Source organism: Oreochromis niloticus, linkage group LG2 (assembly GCF_001858045.2).
Source record: "Oreochromis niloticus isolate F11D_XX linkage group LG2, O_niloticus_UMD_NMBU, whole genome shotgun sequence".
Taxonomy (NCBI): Eukaryota; Metazoa; Chordata; class Actinopteri; order Cichliformes; family Cichlidae; genus Oreochromis; species Oreochromis niloticus.
The window spans coordinates 26062441-26082880 of NC_031966.2; the positions used below are offsets into that span (position 1 = coordinate 26062441).

Below are 20440 nucleotides of genomic sequence, written 5' to 3' on the forward strand. Positions count from 1 at the left end.
ATTATTGCCTCCAAAATTGCTTCCACATGCACACAACCAGGAACTTTTAAAATGGAGCAGAGATCGCTCTTGACCCTGTTTTAATTTTACTGTACTGTGCAAAAGTCTAGAGCCACCCCTCATTTCTCTGCATTTGATTTCAAAGGAGCCAGACCTCCTTGTAATTTTTTTAAATGGTCTTGAGCAGTAGTTCTCCAGGCTTTCTAAAGGTCTTTAAAAGTCTTTCTCTGGATATTTTGTTTTACTCATTTCACCCAAGTGCTTGTACCTGGCTGTTTTTAGATGAATATATCTTTTTGTTAAGCCACTAAATGCTGACTTGTGAAACACGTATTCAAGCAAAAGAATGGCATCTAAGTCAAGGGATGAAGCAGAGTTGTCTATATAACAACTCAAAAAAAGAACCAGTTTTAAATTGGATTTTTAGAGACTGTAACTAACAGCCTGTTACAAAACCACATAATTTGTTCCCTGAATCTTTTTTTCAGCTGAATCTGTGAACAGTTCAAACGATAACAGTTTGACAGGAATAAGGGAGTATTTTTTGCACCAACAAGGTGATTCCTAAAGAGCTAGTAGCTCTTCCCATGGTGTGCAGTATGTCCTGAACAAATTTGAGGAAGCTGGACAAGTAGAGGACAAAAGTTGCAGGTAAAAAAAAAAAACTACAGAAGATTAACGCTACCTAGAAGTCTTGTCCATAAGAAATAGGAAAAATTGCAATATAGATCTGACATAGGACATGAAAGATTCATTTGGCCCTTTAGCTGATCCATCTACTGTTCACAGAAGAAAAATAAACAGGGAAAAAGGCTGAGGTGTGCCAAATTACACAAGAACTGCACTAAAAATCAGTGCCAACAGGTCTTGTGGAGTAATTAATCCATATTTAAAATTCTTGTTTCACTGTCAGAGGATGCCAGTAAAGAGGTGCACCAGTGAGTACCTAAAGCCATCTTGAAATTGTGGTAGAGGCACTGGAGGTCATGTTTTGAGCTGCATTTCAGCCAATGGCATTGGAGAACATTTCAAAATAATAAACACAGAAAATTACGGTCATATTTGATCCACCATGCAATGCCATCTGGCAAGCATCAGACTGTCAACAGCTTCATTTTTTAGCAATGATCACAGATACTCTGCCAATGCAATGAAAACATACCTGGATGGAAAAACAGTGAAACATCATCAGTCATGGACTGGCCTCCCCAGAGCCCGGGCCTCAACATTATTGAGCACTATGGGTTCATCTTGACAGAAAACAGAACAAAAGGGAGTCAACATCCATAAAAGAGAAGAGCTGGAGAGCTGCAAGTACGCTGCCTAAGAGCGTTCAGACTGTATTGAAGAATTAAGGTACCAAATACTGACTTTGAGTGTTCAAACTGCACAAACTCTGTGTTTGTCTTACATACTGATGTATTTCCATGTAAGTTTACACATGTTTTAATAACTGTAGCCACTTTCCTGACACCCACATTACCAACAAAGCAGCTACTATGCTAGTAGCGGCTAATGTAGCTCTGAGCATCTTGCCTCAATAATCAACAGTGACTCAATTTTAGCTGTTTATGTGCTTTTTAGAATTATTTTATTTTATAGCTAGGTTGGGTCTTGGCTTTTTTTCTTAAAATGTTAGTTTTGAAGGTTTAATGATGTATAATTTTAACTCAATACTGTTAGCATGCTAGCAGCTATGCCTGATTGTTGTGTTTGGAAAATATATGTATAAAGAAAAAGAGATTTTAGTCTATTTTCTAAAATTTCTTGGTTAAATTATGCTTCAAATAAAATGAACCCAATTTAGTTGCAGTTCATACAAAACTACAAAATTATTAGCAGTCATCAGAGGCAGTATCAGCCCTACTTACTGTTTTTGTTTAGGGCTGTGTTATGTAACCCTGTGTGCAGATGAAGCAGGCCCAGGGTGCCAACGGTATTATTTACCAGACCTGATTCACACACACTTCAAACACACCATTGCGACATCTGTCAGTTCCCATGCTGTGCCAACACATTTTTTTTATTTGTTTGTTTAGTTCAGAGGAGGAGGGAGTCCTTCAGGTCAGGCCAGTAAAATGTGAGAACTGGTTCCTGCCCTGCTTTTGCAAGGTCAGTAATTTCATTTAACTGCTCTTTAAAACGAGTCCTCTGCAGGTTTGAGTGGAAAAGAAAACAACACAGAGGTCTTAGATACAGAGTTGAAAACATTAAGAAATAAAACTGTTTGGAGTCTTTCTTATACAGGGAAGCGGTTTGACGGACCCACATGTGTCTCATATTGGTTGCGTGCTTGCCCTTATGATAAATTAGTCTGGCAGATTGATGTCCCCCCATGTGGAGGGATCCTATCTTCAAAGCTGTTTGGCATCTTTGGGGTAATTTCATACTTTTCTAGTGACTGAATCAGTAAGATACCAGTTTTGCCTTCCATTAAAAATGAATTGATCTGGTACTCTGAGGTAGTTAATTTATCTTCGCCATAGACTTTAACTTTGTTCCAAAAAACATCAGTTTGTTAATACAGGCTACTTTATCACAGATAACATAACTTAAATATTTAAGATAATGTGCAAAACGTAAGTAAAAACAACAAAACAATTTAAAACATACAGAATTTAGAAATAATGCTGTATTCAATTCTAAATCAGGAAAAAAAAGCCTCCAGTGTGTCCTGGTTCTGCGCCAGGGCCTCCTCCCGGTGGGAACACCTCACCCAGGAGGTGAAGGCATCCTTGTCAGATGCCCGAACCACCTCAACTGGCTCCTTTCGATGTGGAGGAGCAGCGGCTCTACTCTGAGCCCCTCCCGGATGGCCGAACTTCTCACCCTATCCTATCTCTAAGGGAGAGGCCAGCCACCCTTTGGAGGAAGTCCATTTCTGGTGCTTCTACCCGCGATCTTATTCTTATTACTAAACAATTTAACAAATTTACTAAACAATTTAATGAACGCTACACATGTGCTTTATCTATGTAAATAAAAAAAATATACTGAAAATAATGTCAAGTACAGTAAAATGGGTTTCAAAAGGACAAATAACAATTTATCACTGTTTAGAAATTCAAAGACAAGACATAAAAAACAAGATGCCCTGCTTCAGTTCATCATTTACGATGCTCTGAGGTATTTATGGGTCACTCCGTCTCAAATCAGGACAAATCATGCAGATCTACGATTTGCATTAAAAAATCATGGTCCAAAGGCTGGACATATATAATGAGTGTTGTGAAAATTTAGCTTCATGTATCAAGTACTTTTCAAAATATGTGTAATTTTTAAAGATGTCGATCCACTTTCTGAGAATTTATTCACACTCTGAAATCCGAGGTGTTTGAGCACAAATTTTCACTGGTCTTTCTTACCATCGCAGTGAATCAGGGTCTGTTTGGGGACAGATGAAATGAGCCTTATGAGTCTTTATAAATAAGTAATACATTTTAACAAAGGCCCCGAATCCCCCCTGTTGAGAACCTGAAATCTTCTGTCAAACAAGACTGGGAAATATTTTTCTTGCGAAACTAGTGCAGTCGCTCTACTCGGTTCACAAACTTTTATAGACTGTTGTTAAAAGATGAGCTGATGTAACACAGGGGTAAACATGACCCTGTCACAGCCTCTTCAAATTGTGTTTTTTGGGTCAAAGAAATAAACAAATTTCTCAGTTTTCACATTTGAATTATTTACAGTATTTTAGATGATTTAAAAATCATTGGATTCTGTTTTTATTTCCATTGTACAGAACATCCAAACCTATACCAAAATGTTCTCTTCTGTCCTGCGGACTCTTCTTTGATCGATAACATCTCCACACCCCATGTGTTTTAGGGAACTTTTAACTTAAAAAAAGCTCCAAAACAAAAAAACAAATAAAACTGCGGTGTATATATTTGTGACTTGTTTTTAAATATTTATCTCTTGCTGGGATAAATGGGTTTGAGCTGCGTGGCACAGGGAGGGTAAAGATGTGCGGAGGAGTTGAGAGATGGATGAACGCATTGTTGGTTTTGGTCTCATGCGCTGTGTATCGGTGTAATCCATCTGTTCCCCGTGCTCTTCTTTCCTCCTGTCGGTCCTGTTATAGGGGCGCAGAGTGTTCGTGGTAGTGAGGCTGACACAGTGGAGCTAGTATGTCCCACGCACAACGCTCTGTGATTAGCTCAGGGTTTTCCTTTCATTGCCCTACTCGCTTGGCTCGTGTAGCACTGACGCGAGCACTTGATTGACAGGAAGAAAACCTCCAGCTATCTTGGCGATTTGCGTCAGTCAGGCAAATCTGCTGCTGTATCTGGTGTCCTAAAGCTAAACTTTTTGAGTGTGTGTGTGTGTGTGCGCGCTGGAGAGCGCAGCTTAACCGTGAGCTCTGTGTGTGTTATGGTAATGTAAGTAATCATCAGTTACCACATAGGTTTGCAGGCACACGTAAGGGGGTGTCAGTGTCCACCGGGATACCTCCCAATGTGGGCTCAAAACTGAGGTCGTTTTGTGAGTGCAGTGTGTGTGATTGCATGCACGTATGCACACCTGTGCAGCTGATAGGATGTCACTCACATTTCACATTAATGCGGCAAGTCAGTCTGGATGCTAAGCTCACTGTCACTAATCAGCAGGCAGCAGCAAGGGAGTCATGCTTATTTCCCGTAACCTACTTTCAACAGCATCAGCATGAACAGATAGATAGATAGATAGAGCTGGTGAGGAAGTAGTAGTGGAAACAGATGGGGTGATGGTGTTTGCGTGATTGTTTATAACTGGAGGACACAAATCCAAATTGTTACCCGATCCACATCTCTTCCTCTTCCTCTGCCCTCGCCTCTTCATCCCTCCTTATTCCAGGAAGGTTTAGGGCTATATAGTGACGTGGCTGCCTCTGTTTTCTTCTTGCTCTGGCTGATGTTTGCCAGGTCAAGCTGATAGCACATGTCTTGAGAGTGGCAGGGCTCGGTCCACACTGAGCCCAAGCAGGGTGTGTGTTTTGATGAAACGTAGGCTGCTTTGTTGCACCGCGTACAAACAGTCCTATTTAGTTTCAGCCTCTGACACGTTGATAAGTTTGTGGCGACCAGCAACAGAAACCTCCCTGGTCGTCCATGTGTCTACCAGCTGTGTGAACTGGTGGCCACACGTCTCTTTCACTGTCTCATATACACACACATACTTAGACACTCTGACCTGAGGAAATGGGGTTCCTCGACTGAGATCACAGCTGGATAGGCCACAGGACAGGAGAACTATTTGAAAGGGGTGGAAAAAAAAGAAGACAGGAACCACTTTAAACTCTTTGGTTATCTGCGGTGTCCAATCAGTGCATTCACTGCAGAAATAAAAGCCCGTGCTTCTGTCCAGACTGAGCTCATCTGTTATCCAGGTTGCATGTCTGTGCACGAAGCCCTGCTTCTTTCTCTTTCTAATTTACTGCCATTATTCAGCAACTCTACACCTCTCAAGTCTGACAGCTTGAGCTGAAAAACGGGGGCAAGATAATACATAGAGCTGAACAGGGTATGACGAGAGAGAGAGGCCAAGGTGGTGTTGATTACCTTGTCAGCAATGTGCCTGTTGAATTTACACAGCCACTGAAAGAATAGAGAGAGAGCCTAAGAGGGAGAAAAGAGGGGAGAGGAGTGAGGCTGTTAACTGCCTTTCCATACAAGGAGAGGTAGGGGGAGGAAAAGGGAAAAAAACGAGGAGGGGGAGGAGAAAGCAGGAGAAAGGAAGAGAGAAAGAGGAGGGTAACGTGAGGAGATACGGAGAAGGGAGGAGGAGAGAAATTTGGAAAGAGATAAAGACGGGCAGCCGAGGGATAGAGGTTGATAAGGCTGCACCAGAAAACCGGTTACAATAGGGAGCAAGTGGAGCTGTACCCTCTCTGTGAGTCTGCTGCAGCTTCTCTCTGTCACTGATAATCCAGCACAGGTAGGGAACACACACTGAGCGACTTCATTCATTCTCTGCACAGAAAGCCTGGGTGAGTTTAACCCAAATACCCACTTTAATGGAAAATCTTGCTTAAGTAAATGTATAATTTTAACCTTGTCATTATTGCCTCTGAAATATAATGTAATATAATCATATGACGCATCAAATTTCAATTAAATGTATCTAATTCTGCAGAATTCAGCGTTACGTTATACTGCATGCATTTAAAAAGCGCAGACTGAAGGTTGGTTGTACGCAAAAGTAATTTGTGATCTTGCTACTTGCTAGTAAAGTATCTAATAATTTCATGAGTCCCTCTGAAATGTAGCAGATTTGTATTAAGTAGCAGTTGATTGAAATATTCAAATAAATAAAGAGATGAATCTATTTCCCATTACTGAACTCTTCCCTCGCAGGAATGATTCAACTAGATGCTTATTTTTCTGTTTCACAGCTGATTCTTAGTTCTTTTTTTATATTATAAATCCATATCGTCATCTCCATTGTCAGGAAAGCCAAACTCGGGCAGTGCCTCCTCACTTTTCTTTTGTCCCAGCTGTCGTAATTTCCCCTCCAGCTACACCAGAAGCAGTGAAAGTTTCGAGACCTTTCATCGATGTGATGCACATCTCTCTGCGTTTTCTCTTTGTACGCACGAATGAATGAAATGGTTGCGTAGAAGTAGGCTAATTCAAGACAGACTGATGTGTCTCCCTTCTCGACACAAACTCCTAAACCCGCTGTTGCCCCGTAAAAGATTTTCATGAAAAATCTTGGCCGCGAAAGCAAATTATCTCTTTTCCATTTCCTTGTTAAAAACAAACTTACCTCTGGCTGCGTGAACAAATCTGTGCTTTTGTGTTCATAACTGAATGCCTTTGCGTATGAGCTGAGGTGAATGTGTGTATTATCTCTGCGTGAGGCCACTTTAATTGCACAGTAAAGGTGCCCGGAGGGCGGCAGCCGCTTAAGTTTGGCTCTGCGCCCCATCCCCTTGTTTTATTGTGTCTCGTGCCTGACAGAAAAACTGCTGTGTTTGTCTGTCTGTGCCGACCGGTGAGCACACCTCTAATTTGTGTGCGTGCATGTAACTGCGTGTTTGACAGTTTTTGTGTCTTTATGTGGATTAAAAAAAAGAAGCTATTATCCCTGCATGTGTTGCAGCAGCAGACATCAGCTGGTAGTGTGTCTGCGTGCTGGCCGATAAAGCTCATCGTGTCCATGTGGGAATTCAAGAAATGTCTCTTTAGTGTGTTACGGGGTCAATGGGATGAATTCAAAAGGAGCGTAAGGGGGTCAAATAAACCAGTCTCACTGTAGAGCAGGTCAGAGTTGATCAGAAACAAATAATTTCAGAATAAAAGATCATATTCAGGCAAAAAAAAAAATCTTTTCAGTCCAGAGTGTTTAAGTAAGTGTTTGCATCACCCTGTGACAGCGTTGACCTCCTTTTCTCTAATAAACGTAGTGGAGAGAGCAGACAGGACAGTCACAGTTACCAAGTTCACATGTTGATGTTAAAAGCCTGCAGGGTCCAGGTCATGAATTTCCACACACAAGCTTCAGTCACAAAGATAAGATAAGAAGCTGAAGTTTCTCTCTGGAAGTAGACCCATACTTCTCATCCTGAAGCTTCATCTGCCTCCAGCCAAGCTGCAGCAGTCACTGAGGTGATCTGATGACTGAGCTGCATGATCAAAGCGGGACCTCTGTGTGTCACCATATGTGGGGTACTTTTTACAGCTGGCAGTTAAACAGTGCAGCGGATAATATACATTTAATGGAGACGGGGAATGGATAAAACACGCTGCGAGGACGCGGTCAGAAAAGTGTCAGAGTTGGAGTTTTGCAGCTATATTGGCAAAGTAATACTATCTGACCCCTGGAAATAGACTTCACTGACAATGTGCAGCAGGACATGAGTGTTATGTGTGTGTGTGTGTGTGGGGGGGGGGGTTACATGCACATGTGTGCGTTTTTGACTTGCCCAAATTTAACTGTCTGCATTCTGCAGCTGCTTGGAGTTTTAGTTATACTATAGTAACTCATACTAATGCCACTCTCCCTTTCTGTAACACACAAACGGAAAAAAAGATCTGCCTCGAAGTTGTACACTGGAGTCGGAGCTAAACGATCTGCAAATAAAACACAATAAATGAGGTGATGTCATTTTGTGTATTTTCCCCGTTGATGCTTGACTCAGTGAAGCATGTTGATGACTTTGGGGCTATCTAATCTAGGTGCCAGTTTGGATTACGATGGTATTTGGGAATAATTGTAAGATCACATTTTGAAAGCGGCATCAAAAAGCCAGATCTGGAGCAAGTTTAGATGTAAATTGGTACATGCACACTATGACGCACAGTACTGCAGGGTTGTTCTTTCATTTAGGAGAAATAATGCCAGCTAAAAATTGCTTTTGAATCCTCTCGGGTCTTGAGGCTATAAATTCCCTTCTGAATCCAACTATTGATTTTCTGCCACTCTTCCTGCTCGTCTTCTTTAACTCTTCTGACAGTGGGACTCTTTCTTTTGCCATAAAGAGTTCAACAGTAAGGCTATGCCAGTTGCTCAAAATTCTGTCATAACAGCTACCCTTGAAAGCTGGCAGCAAACACAAATGCTGTCCTCTTCCGTGTGAGAATCCGCTTCCTAATCCTCCACTTCCTGCCCTTGTGTGTTTCCCACCTTTACAATTCCTCAAGTTTTTAATGCACTGCACCTGTGTGTCTTTCCTTTTTGTGTACTGGCCACTTCGTTACTTGCTAGTACCTGGTTGGACCCTATTTTTCCCCCAGAAGTACCTTAATTCTTCACGGCATAGATACAACAAGGTGCTGGTAACGTTCCTCAGAGATTGTAATCCATGCATCCATGACAGCATCACAGAGTTGCTGTGGATTTGTTGGCTGTACATCTCCTGTTGCACCACATCCCACGGTTTCTCTATTGGATTGAGAACTGGTGACTGTGGAGGCCATTCGAATACAGTGAACTCATTGTCATGTTCAAGAAACCATTTGGAGATGATTTGAGCTTTGTGACATGGCTGGAAGCAGCCAGATGGACATGATCAACAACAATGCTCAGTTGGTATGAAGGAGCCCAAAGCCACAGCCAGCCTGAACTGTTGAAACAGAGCAGGATGGTGCTTTCATGTTATTTACACCAAATTCTGACTCTACCATTTGAAAGCTGTGGCAGAAATTGGGACTTATTAGATCAGGCAACATTTTTGCAGTTTGCTGTTGTTCAATATTGGTGAGCTCTATGAATTTTATCCTCAACTTCCTGTTCTTAGTTGACAGAATCGGCACCCAGTTTGGTTTTCTGCTGCTGTAGCCTTTCGGCTTCAAGGTTCAGAGTTGCTCTTCTGCATACCTTGGTTGTAACAAGTAGTTATTAAAGTCAATTTTAATTTTGCCTTTCTATTTTATGTCTAAATGCACTGAATTCTTGCCATGTGACTGGCCGATTCTGTATTTCTGCTAATGAACAGCTGTTCCAGCAGTTTAGCTGGTTGTCATAGTTGGTTTGATTGCAAAGTTGAGCTGAGATTTTTTGTAATAATCTTTAAAAACAAAGTAAAGACAACACTATTTGTTAACCCTCAGTATGCAACATAGAAGTAGTTGTGTTGGAGAGAGTTAATTCACAGCCATCCATTTTCTTCTGCTCGACCAATGACACTAACTACCAGGCCGACACTCCAACAAAGTGAATAATGTTATTGCTATTAATGTTAGTGACTACCAGCCATAAAACAAAAATTGAGAGGAGGGATGTAGTGACTACTTTGTTGGCTACTTTGTTAGAGATAACAGATTAACTCTCCACAACGGTAGACTCATAATTTGAGTTAATTTGCCACAAAAGAAAAACAAAACACAATAAATGTAAAAATAAATTCAACTAAAAGCATTTTCACCAGAATTTCTGTGGATTTTCCATTAATATTGCTATCATGAATGTAAAAATTACAAAGAGTTCAAAACAAATGGGGGTTTCTACACTGTGACCTATGGAGCTGAAATGCATTTTGAGCAATTGTCATGCAGTGCCCCCGTCGCCCCTCTGCCTCTTAATAGAGTGTGAGTCTGAGTCAGCAGCTGGTGGTCAGCGGATGGTCAGTCGGTGAGATCAGTAGAGCAGACAGAAATTTGTATCCATCCTCAGAGATGTTGTTTTATTTAAAGGCGGCGTCTACAGCAGACATTACAACGTGATGTTTCCCCTGTAGCCAGAAACTGGCTTTTTGTCAGAAGTCTCTTGGCCGGACCAAAGAAATGGGAGAGTTTCTTTAATAGGAAGCCTAAGGGTCAGGGAGTTCATCGGGCTTTGGTCTTTGATAAAAAGGCTGTGTTTTGATATGAGGGCTGGGATATGGAATTTCCCCACTCATACTGATTTTCCGGGATTGTCTGGGTTTGGTTTCCTAAATGTTCGTCTTGCGATCTTTTCATTTACTTGCCCACGTCCAAAGATTATATGTCACAGAGTTTATGGTAGACTTGTTCAGCAGCTTTTTGTTCATGCGATTTGCCACAGTGATTTATTTATTTCTTTTTACAATGATGGTGCACAGAGCAGGGAGAAAGACTTTAAGTATTTTCATTTCTCCATTTCTTGCAGATGATGTCATCAGAGCACCTGACCTGTGGCTGGCTGCAGCAGCTCCTCCTCGTACTTGTGAAGCTTTGCTTCACATTTGCTGGGCCTTTGCGACCACTCATTGGGACAGAATGCACAGCCAAGAGTCCTGCGTCCTACATCCTGGTCTTTACTGGTCACTGGAGCCCTCAGGCTTTCCCAAAGCAGTATCCACTGTTCCGACCCCCTGCACAGTGGTCCAAACTCATAGGTGAGAAAGACCCATGGGGGTGGAAACACGGGTTATTGGAAAATCATCCATGTAAAATGGAAATTTTTACTGTGACACCTGATAGTCCATTGCATGTGGACTATTACTTCAGATTCGCAACAGCAGCAAAGAATCACAGTATTTTTTTTTCATTTATTTTCAGCAGTTAAGAGCTTACTGCTGTAAAGCTTTTGTGTAACAGGTGAGCCAATCAAAATGCACAAATCACATTCACAGTGAGATTTAAGGACATTTTGGACGAGCAGTCACACTGAAGCAACTTCTGCTTCACCCAAAGGCAGTTTATTTATTTATTTATTTATTTTTTGTTCCTCATCAAGGAGCTTCATGCACAACCGCATACAAAATGAGGTTAGAGATGTTAATGAGCAAAACAGCAAGAAGTTGAGCGCAACAAGAAAAACAACCTAAATGCTCCCAGATGGTAGCGTTTCTCTTTGTTTCTCTAACTTCTCTTCAGCCATATCTTTAATATTTCTCTATTTCTTCGAGTCAGTCCTACTCTCCTTCCCACATTTCCGCTGGTTTACCACAGTGTTGGCGGTAAAGACTGGAGTGGTGAGTTTGGGGCTGCTGAAGGTGGGTGATGATAGTTGGGGTGTGGTGGGGTCAGACCACTCACCTCGGAGCCAGGAGGAGCAGAAGCAGAACCAAATACAAGTTTGTATTCTCCCTCTTTTAAAAAAAGCAAAAAACAAACATTGTGGATGGATGGATGGCAGATGTCTGCACATCTGTGTGTGCGGCGTCTTGGACTGCTGTGTGCCGGCTGCGGCTTTGTCTGGTTTCCAGGTCTCCCATTGGTGCTCGGCTGCCATGCCAGAGGATGATGTCCTACTTACTCCATATAGACACAGGCATTAGAGATTCTGACACACCCATAATGGCTTTTAATGTTCCAGGGTGCTGGGCACCGGGGGATTGGACTTTGTCACAAGAAAAGAAAAACAAAGACCTCAGTGGCCTCACAGTCTGCAGCAGGGGGACACAAAAAAGACTGGGGATGAAATCTGTCACCGCACAAAAAAAACATAACCTGAAGAAGGTCTGACGGCCAACAGAATAAAGGAGGAATGGAGTTTGTCATAGCCAAAAAGAAAATACACAAGAGAATTAGAGGGAAATGGGATTTAATGTCTTGATAGGGCTCAAACGTGATGGGTTATCAAGTTTCAATGATGCTTGTGGGAAGTTTGTTAGGATGGTAATGTAATTAAGCGTGAAGTAATCGCAGTTTGGAAAGAAACAAGATAGTGTGTGAAGTGTGCTGGGCAGATCATGCGTGTGTGGCTCGGCGTTTTAACTTAAATGCGTTGGCGTGCGTGCGCCTGTACGCGGGTCTGAAAAGTGAGGTAAGGCAGAACCATCAGAGCATTTGTCAACGTGTTTCTGGCTAACCTTACTTTGCCCTTAAAACCACCGGCCCAGGCCAGTAGCTCTGTGGGATTCAACAACGTAGCTCCAGAAGCTGTGGTACAAACAGTTCGGCTTAAATCAGTGTCTCCATTCAAAGCGATTTCATAGATAGCCACAACAAAACATAAGAATGTGAGGCAAATGCTCACTGACCCAATGTATCAGAAAAAGCACGAGTAAAAGTTATGAAATTATTATTTTATCCACCATCTGGCTGCCAATCCCAGTTCCTGACCTACCTCCTGCCAGCAGTGTTGTGGTTTCTTCAGTGATAGATGGAGAAAAGACGTAACTGTAACCTTGCAATATTGCCAAAGACATGCATGTGGGCAATTCCTTTAGAATTAAATGCTTAAGTGCAGGAAGGAGGAGAGAGCCATAGAAATACATGCAGGCTCCACTGGTGGAAATGATCTCATCGTCTGGCTGAGGCTCTGTGGTGCTTTGCTGACATTGATATGCATTCCAGTGAATAAGCATCTTACTCCTGTCATCTCCTCTTTCTTCAACTTCTTTTCTCTCTTTAGCGGTCAGCCATAATCGTCATTTTCGGCTATGGGAGGAGGGCGCTCCAGCCAGCGCAGGGGTTCAGAGCTTCGCTGAACTCGGAGTGACGGTGGAGCTGATGAAGACAGCCAAGGAGGCCAGGAAGAAGCGCGTGGTCGGCGCCATGTACCGAACGGCTGGCATCCCCAACGGCATTGGGCACAGCTCCACAGAGATGCTTATTCATCCCCGGAGTTCACTGGTAGGCACAAATTTACCTTCATAAATACTCAGACGCAGTAAGTCACACAAACCATCTGCTGGGCTAAACCTATTCAGTCATCTGGTGACCCAGCCTCCCCATAACATCCACGTTCATCTGCTCTGATTAAACACTTCACCACTTCTTTCCACTATCCAATCAGCCTATGTTTAGCTGAAGTGCTTCAGCTCTGCAGCCACAAACGCCCACATCCATCCTGCGCGGTCTGCGCTCTGTCTGCTGCCTGCCTCACTGAACTGTGAGAGCTCAGGAGAGCGGACCCATGATGACGCGCAGCACAGGGAGCTGTTTCTGGAAACACTTTTGCCTGTTTTCTTAAAGTTAGATAAGAAGTTTGATAAATTGGTACAGCAAACGTTACGATATAGCGAGTGGAATCTGGAATCTGTCTTCATGTGATGATGAAATTAAATATATAACAACTAGATGACACCCACTATATAAAGAGCAGCACACTGTTTTTACACTTCGCCCATGGTCCAATAAAGACAAGAAAATGTCAGCTGCTTTTGTAGCTAACCTTGGCTAACAGTTTACCTGCTTTAAGCCTTCCACTGGCTCCATATTTTAGAAGCAGACAAGTATAATAATATATGCTCCCATGCCTCTTCTACACCAACATTTAATGGTTGCTGTAATCATTTTACCCGACCACATCAACCTTAAAGTGATCCCAGGTGATCAGAACATGTGACTTCAGCCACCCGAGTGAACCAAATTAAGTAAATGTTTACCAAGATTTTTTTTTTTGCAAACTTTTCTTTTCTTCTGTGTCACATTTCCTGTACTGCAGCTTAGCAGGGAAAATCCTTTTCTAAGGAAACACAATGTGAAACTGTTTCACTAAAGAACCAGCTGTGGAGGATAACCGCTGGGGTCCCACATGAGCCATATTTAAGGTTGTGGCTTTGCTCATTGCTGGATAGCGCTGCGTATCTTGAATGGTGACCGAATGTGGGAGCAGAGGTCACGGTTGGACTCTTTGTTGAGGCTCGAGTTAAATTTAGGAGCCGGGCCTTAAACAAAGGCAAAGGATTTGAGGCAGGGCCATGTGGAAAAGTTACAACTCGAAATAAAATAACCCCTTTATGAGTCAGGCATACGCAGCTGATGAACAAGAAGGAAAAAGGTGTAGAGGAGAGGGTGGACATTTTACTGGAGCTTTTAGGAATAGGTGTGTGTCTGCCTGAAAGTCTGGTGACCTACATTTGTTTATTGCCTGTCGCACTGCTTGAACCCGAGGACCTTAAAAAAATCATAAACAACCTGGTCGGAGGGCATCGTTGGTAAGTACGAGTCATGGACAGCAGCTTAGCAGCTTGTCATCTAGGTATATGATGCCTGTGGCTGCTTTTAAATGGTCTGTTTTTAGACCTGCGAGCAGAACGGCAAAGGAAAGCGTGACATCGGCGGGTTTGTGCCGAGCACACGTGAATGATGTGAAGCTGTTGTCTGCTCAGTCTGCTATTGAGCTTCTCTGTCTGTTTCTCCCGCATGCTCATTTATAAATACCATCTCTTCCTTCTCTTCTTCTTCTCTTCCAAACAACCAAAACATTCATACTCAGTGACCTAAAAAGCAAAAAAATCCCAAACACATATGATTTCCATCTCCACTGTTCATGACTCTTCTGCTCTTGGTGTGTAATTTAAAACAGACAGATTACAACGAATAAGCCCCGTTGTGAAATTCAGGGCTTTTTGAGAGCAAGCATTCAGGTGACGGAGTCGCATGCTTTCAGGGACGACTGTGCTGTTTGTTTTGATGGGTTGGGGAAAAAAGTGAGAGGGGTCATGGGAGATTTGAAACCGTCTGTGCTTTGGAGACACTTCCTGGCCCGTGCGTTGCAAAACATCCGCGGACTGATCAAGCTGCTGACGAGGAATACCCCTGAGAAGACATCCTTGCTGAGTGGCCCGATGGATATAGCAGAATGATTTCTTGGAAAAGCCGCTGTTTCAGAGGAGGCTGAAAAAAGAGGACGATGAAGGAGCGGTGTTTGCAGAATAAAGGGAGGAAGAAAGGAAAGAGTGGATGAGTAGATTCATAAAAGCAAGAGTGTGACCTCTGATTTGTTTTTTTTCTGTTCTCTGGCATGCATTACAGCCTAGAAACAGACCTCATGTGTCATGCTGACTCTAGCTACTCTCCTGTCTGAGTCTCTTTTGACTAGTTTGATTTCTGTTCCAGCTCTTTCCCCCCCATCCTCCAGGCCACCCTTTCCTATCCATCAAAAGCCAGCCAAGCCCACCAATCCCTCTCTAGACTGAGCAGCTTAGCCAAGGTCCTCAAATATCGGCCCTTGAGTGAGGAGGCGTTTTCAGATGTGCTTTTTTCTGGTCATCTGTGACCTCGGTGTGTGCTGACCTCCAGGCCACTTCCTGTATGAGGTCACCAGCACTCAGGAAACATCCATCACAGAGAACACACAGTCTAACCCTGCACAGGAAACTGAGTGAGCTCATGAGCTCACATGCATTTATAAGTTTTAGAGCTATAAATCCCGAGATCAGCTGTGTTTTTGAGCGTGATGTCATTCTTAATGCATTTATAGTTGTGCAGAATGATTCCTGTGATATAGTTCACGCAGTGAGCATTTGGACAGTCACATGTATTTTTATTCTCTGTGTTTCGGAAGAACTGTGTGGCATATGTATCCACTTTAACACAGAGAGCCCAAGTTTAGGGTTTTACAAGTAATTTTACAGATATGCACAAAGTCAGACAAAATCTTGTTGGAAATCCGCAGCGAGTGGTTTTCTGAAGTCCTTACACACAGATGTCTACATGCTCCCCTGGTCCTTTTCTGCAGAAACCTTCTGTCCTGGCCTGTTGTGGGTTCCCTTTGGCTTTAATCTGGTCTTCAGTGAGCAGATTACACAGTAACGTATGGACCACTTTGGTGCATATATACAATATATACAATTATTTGAATAAATAAACCTTTAATTTTATATATCTCAGTTGCATTTTACTCAGAGTTATTGCTTCATGTTTTTGTGGGTGTTATAGTGTGATGAAGAAGGACCCAACATGCAGACACGGGGGGGAGGCAGGAGCAAAAGGCGAGCCCTTTGTTAAGCTGATGATGTTTGCGAGGCGAACCACAAAAGAGAAACAAAGTCAGTGAATAGTAAAAACTCCCTGGGGCTAGAAGACACTAAACACCAGCGAACAGCAACTTGTATTGTGTACAGTTAACAGTGACATTGACAGTAGAGGGAAGGCAGCACTATAAATACACAGATGGAAGATTGAAGCAGAGCAGAAACGCCTGGAGAGAAAATGAGTCACAGGTGAACATAATCTAATTGATTACATTAAAGGACTTGGATACTAAAGAAACTGAAAATAATCTGCCTCACAAACCCTAAAGGTGAAAATATGTACTCTTTTTGGCCCTTGAAAAGCTACCTTAAGGTCCAGTAATGTTGCTTAGGCGATAACTTCATGTAGATTGTACCTATCAGGACAAAAATGGGCTTATACTGTAAGCTTATTTCTGAGAGTGTTACTGCGCGCATGCCTGTCTGTTGATCTGTCAAGCCAACTATCTCTGATAACTCTGGAAGACCATGTTGTGTACTTATATTGACAAGCACTTTTTGTCAGTCTAAACTCTTTAGTACATATACTAATGTTTAAATGTAACACACTTGGTAGCCAAATGTCCAATTGCTGTTGAACCCCCGAAAATCTGGGCCCTGTAATTTGGACAATATAAGTATATCACATCTATTACATATTAAAGCTGGGATGTTTTTAGCATTATTTTAGAACAAAGTGGATGCTCTAAAGCACAGAGCCTGATGAACAAAAAGAGCCTGGCTGTCCACATAATTACGGTCTAGACTGTACCAAAAGACAAGAAGCATTATAACAAAATATTGCTGTGCTGATGGGATCAGATTTATGGTTTTTTATGGATTGTTTGTCTTTTCTTCCCCAAAGAGCCTTCGCTCAGCCTTTTCTCATCCAGAATTCCACAGTTAGACTTTTGATTGTAACCACAGAAATAATAACAGAGGATTGAGTGTAACATTTGTGCTCTAGTGAGTTAGACTACTAATTAATGATTAATGTGACTGCATTTTCATCATCGCTGCTGTTAAAAGGATAATGTTCACCGTCATAGTCTGACATCTGAGAATAGTGACTGAACACAAAGTGCTGCTGATGCTTTGCAGGGTGAAAATAAATCAAAATAATGAACAATTCTTTCAAACGTATCTGGCCCCTTCCTGATTTTTTTTTTTTTTTTTTGCATATTTGTTGCACTTACATGTTTTAGATCATCATGCACATTTCATTAGTCAAAGATAACCGGAGTAAGTGCAACATGAGTTTTTAAATAATGATTTTGTTTATGAATGAGGTGAAAAATGCTATCCAACCCGACCTCTGAATGACTGAAAAATTAACAGAAAGGTTTTGGAGTGGCCTAGTCAAAGTCTGGAGTTAAATCTGATGGAGATGCTTTGGGATGACCATAAACAGACCGTTTGCTGCAGTTATATTAAAACAATTCTGCAAAGATGGTGAGTCCCAGTAATCTGAAAGACGTATTGCCAATTATTACAAATGCTTGATTGCAGTTCTTGCTGCCACTTTTTAGGTTTAGGTGGCATTTATTTTTTCTCACAGGGCCCTGTAGGTTTGGATAGCTTTTCCACCCTGACACCGACACAAAGACATCCATGCTGTCAATATTAAAGCACTTTATAGCTTTGCCACTCAGTTTATGTCTGCTTATGAACCGATGACTTGACCAATTAAGACTAGTTCTGGCCTATAAGCTTAAATATTCACTTGACAGTGTCTCTTGTATCAACAGCTATCCCTGATGGTGAAGGTGATCCCCAGCCCTGACTGGTTTGTTGGTGTGGACAGCCTAAATCTTTGCGAGGGCAACCAGTGGAAACAGGAAGTGACGGTTGACCTCCACCCTTATGATGCCGGCACAGACAGTGGATTCACTTTCTCCTCTCCCAACTTCCCAACCAGCCCTCCAGAAAACATCACAAAGGTAGGAATGCTTCCAGTGTTTACTAGTATATCATGTGCTGATAACCTGACACTTCACTACGTTCTAGGTACATTTTTGTATTGTCTTATTTTTATTTTTGTAACTTTGTAGCATGCTTAAGGGGTATTATTCCTTCACTTACGTTATTGCTTGGCAGGCCTTACGTCTGACATGAAGTTGTTTTTTCCAGTTAAGAAGGCTCTCTTGCGTAACAGACCATCTATCGTTTCCCAGCATGTGTCTGAAAGTGGGCTATTGTCCATTCAAAGTTGTGTTGAGAATGTGCTGGCTCTCCTGATGAGATATGCCTCACCGCTGTTTGTTGACTTGTCCAGATCACCTCTCAGTTTCCAAACCACCCGGCCAACTCCTTCTACTATCCACGCTTGAAGGATCTTCCACCGATTGCCAGCGTAAGGATCACGCGACAGAGCAGATCACGTGACGATCAAACCGCGATGTCCAACCACATTCTGCCCAACTCTATCAGTCCCCGCCGCTTCTCAGGTATCACCACAGGACACATTTAATGCTGAAAGGCCAAATATTGATGCAAATGATTGGATAGGAGAGCACAGGTAATCAAAGAGACACATAATGTGGTTTTATTGTGTTTTTCATTGCATTGAAGTTGCATTATGGTTCATTCAGTCACATCTAATGATGATTTAAGTAGGTTAGCAGTCTATGTCTCTACTGAATAAATAGAAATTTGATTTAATGAGTATTTGGTTGGTTAAATAATAGGATAAAATGGGAATGCACTCAGTACCTTCTACATCTTTTTGGCTGTCTCTTATATTTTCCTCATCTCTATCTCAGCAACGCCATTGGACTGTGAAGTGTCGCTCTGGTCGTCTTGGGGTTTGTGTCTGGGTCCCTGCTCCAAGGGCGGTGTCCGCCACCGCACACGTTACATCCTCTTACGGCCAGCCAACGCTGGAACCCCCTGCCCTGAGCTGGAGGAACAGGCTGAATGCGTACCGCACAGCTGCATGCAACTCCAGTAGCTGCAGAGTGCATGAGCACGCATGCTGCCGGTATGCAACACACTGGGACTTTTGTGTTATTACTGCCGGACTTTAAAAGGTTTCTGCATCTTGATCGTCGCGTTTATGAAGCGAGGGGTTCAATTGTCTTTGTTACAGCTCAGTTGTGTAAGTTTAAGATGTGGCGCGATAACAGCGAAGGCCGTCAGATTTAGGGCGAACGCTCCTCTGGAACTGAAGTTTGTGAGTCTGATTGTAACTGCATGCTGGACGGGTATTAAAGCTTGACAGCGGTTTAAATGTTTTGAGTGCAAAGTGATATTTTTTGTTTTTTGGAACTGTTGTAGATGCAGAAGAGAAAAACTGATTATGGTTTGTTCATTGTCAGCAACGTATGCATTCAAACTGTATGTCGATAGCTGCACACTGGCACAGAGTGCTCACAAATGTCCTTGCACATACTGCATACCTCTACAGGCATGCTGGCATTACTTCTCTTAGATAACCTATACATGCTTGCCGGATTTCAAAATAACCTCACACCCCATTTTATAAATATGACCTTTCATAAGAGACACCCAGTGGCTGACTTGAAGCGTAATGCCAGTCTGAAGAAGCTGGCTTGCAATAAGACACGATGCAGTTTTTTTTTTTGTTTTTTTTTTTTTGAAAGAAAGATTAAAACATTTGTATTATTTTCTCTTTTGATATTTCATTGTTGAGACTTTTGTACATACTTTAATGTATCGTATCATGTATAAGTCATGAATAAACATGGAGGTGCGTTTTTCAAATTAATTTCTGTGTTGTTCTTCAATGTGGTTTTCCAGCTGGACAGTGTTGATGTGTGAAAATGATATATTTTTAATAAATGTTTAATAAATGCATGGGGTCAGGACCAGGCATTTATCTGAAGATAGTCAGATTTTCATTGGGGGACATTAGGGACAGCACAAATTGATCAGGTTGGAGACAAAGTCAGAGAGGCAAAGCTGAGATAGTTTGGACACATGCAGAGGTGGGATATATTATACAAAATTATGTTTAAGATGAGGGAAAAAAAGGGAAGACCTCAGAGGAGGTTCATATGGATGTAGTGAACGGTCTATTACACCAGCGTCTGGTGTAATAGAGAAGGATGCTGGGGGACAGGGTGAGATGATCTCCTGTGGTGACCCCCTAAAGGAAGCAGCCAAAAGAAGAAGATTGCTGCGAAGATACACAGCCATAAACATCCCAAAAATATAGTTCACAGTTATATTTGTTTATAGATAGAAAGACACATTTATTAAATTTCTTTTACACTGTTTTAAAGCCTCACTTGGAAGTCTCGTCATTGCCCTTTAATGATGGCTTTGTGGCGATGTAGCACCTCCTAGTGGTCACAATCAACAACAATAACCACAGTGACACTCATGAAAAAATTATTTCAATCACAG

At 42.1% G+C, this 20440-nt stretch overlaps 1 protein-coding gene across 4 annotated transcripts; it reads left to right on the forward strand.

Annotated features, from left to right (window-relative positions):
- Positions 1-1217: 1217 nt before the first annotated feature.
- On the forward strand, positions 1218-19780 carry spon2a (spondin 2a, extracellular matrix protein). Of its 4 annotated transcripts, XM_005467805.4 has the most exons (7): positions 1218-1356; positions 2040-2112; positions 10552-10780; positions 12745-12965; positions 17821-18012; positions 18348-18519; positions 18835-19780. In XM_005467805.4, the coding sequence occupies exons 3-7, from the start codon at positions 10552-10554 to the stop codon at positions 19020-19022; spliced, it is 1002 nt and encodes a 333-aa protein (XP_005467862.1). In that variant the 5' UTR covers positions 1218-1356; positions 2040-2112; the 3' UTR covers positions 19023-19780. The 4 variants fall into 4 exon arrangements, with proteins under 4 accessions (XP_005467862.1, XP_003455249.1, XP_005467863.1 ...); XM_003455201.5 differs by lacking the exon at positions 2040-2112 and having other exon boundaries at positions 1227-1356; XM_005467806.4 differs by lacking the exons at positions 1218-1356; positions 2040-2112 and adding an exon at positions 5734-5916.
- The last annotated feature ends 660 nt before the right edge of the window (positions 19781-20440 follow it).

Excerpts from the sequence above, each read along its gene's own strand:
- spon2a (XM_005467805.4), top strand. The coding sequence starts at position 10,552 with ATGATGTCATCAGAGCACCTGACCTGTGGCTGGCTGCAGCAGCTCCTC. Across the intron at positions 12,966-17,820 it reads TTCATCCCCGGAGTTCACTG|CTATCCCTGATGGTGAAGGT; the intron begins GTAGGCACAAAT and ends TTGTATCAACAG. Across the intron at positions 18,013-18,347 it reads CTCCAGAAAACATCACAAAG|ATCACCTCTCAGTTTCCAAA; the intron begins GTAGGAATGCTT and ends TGACTTGTCCAG.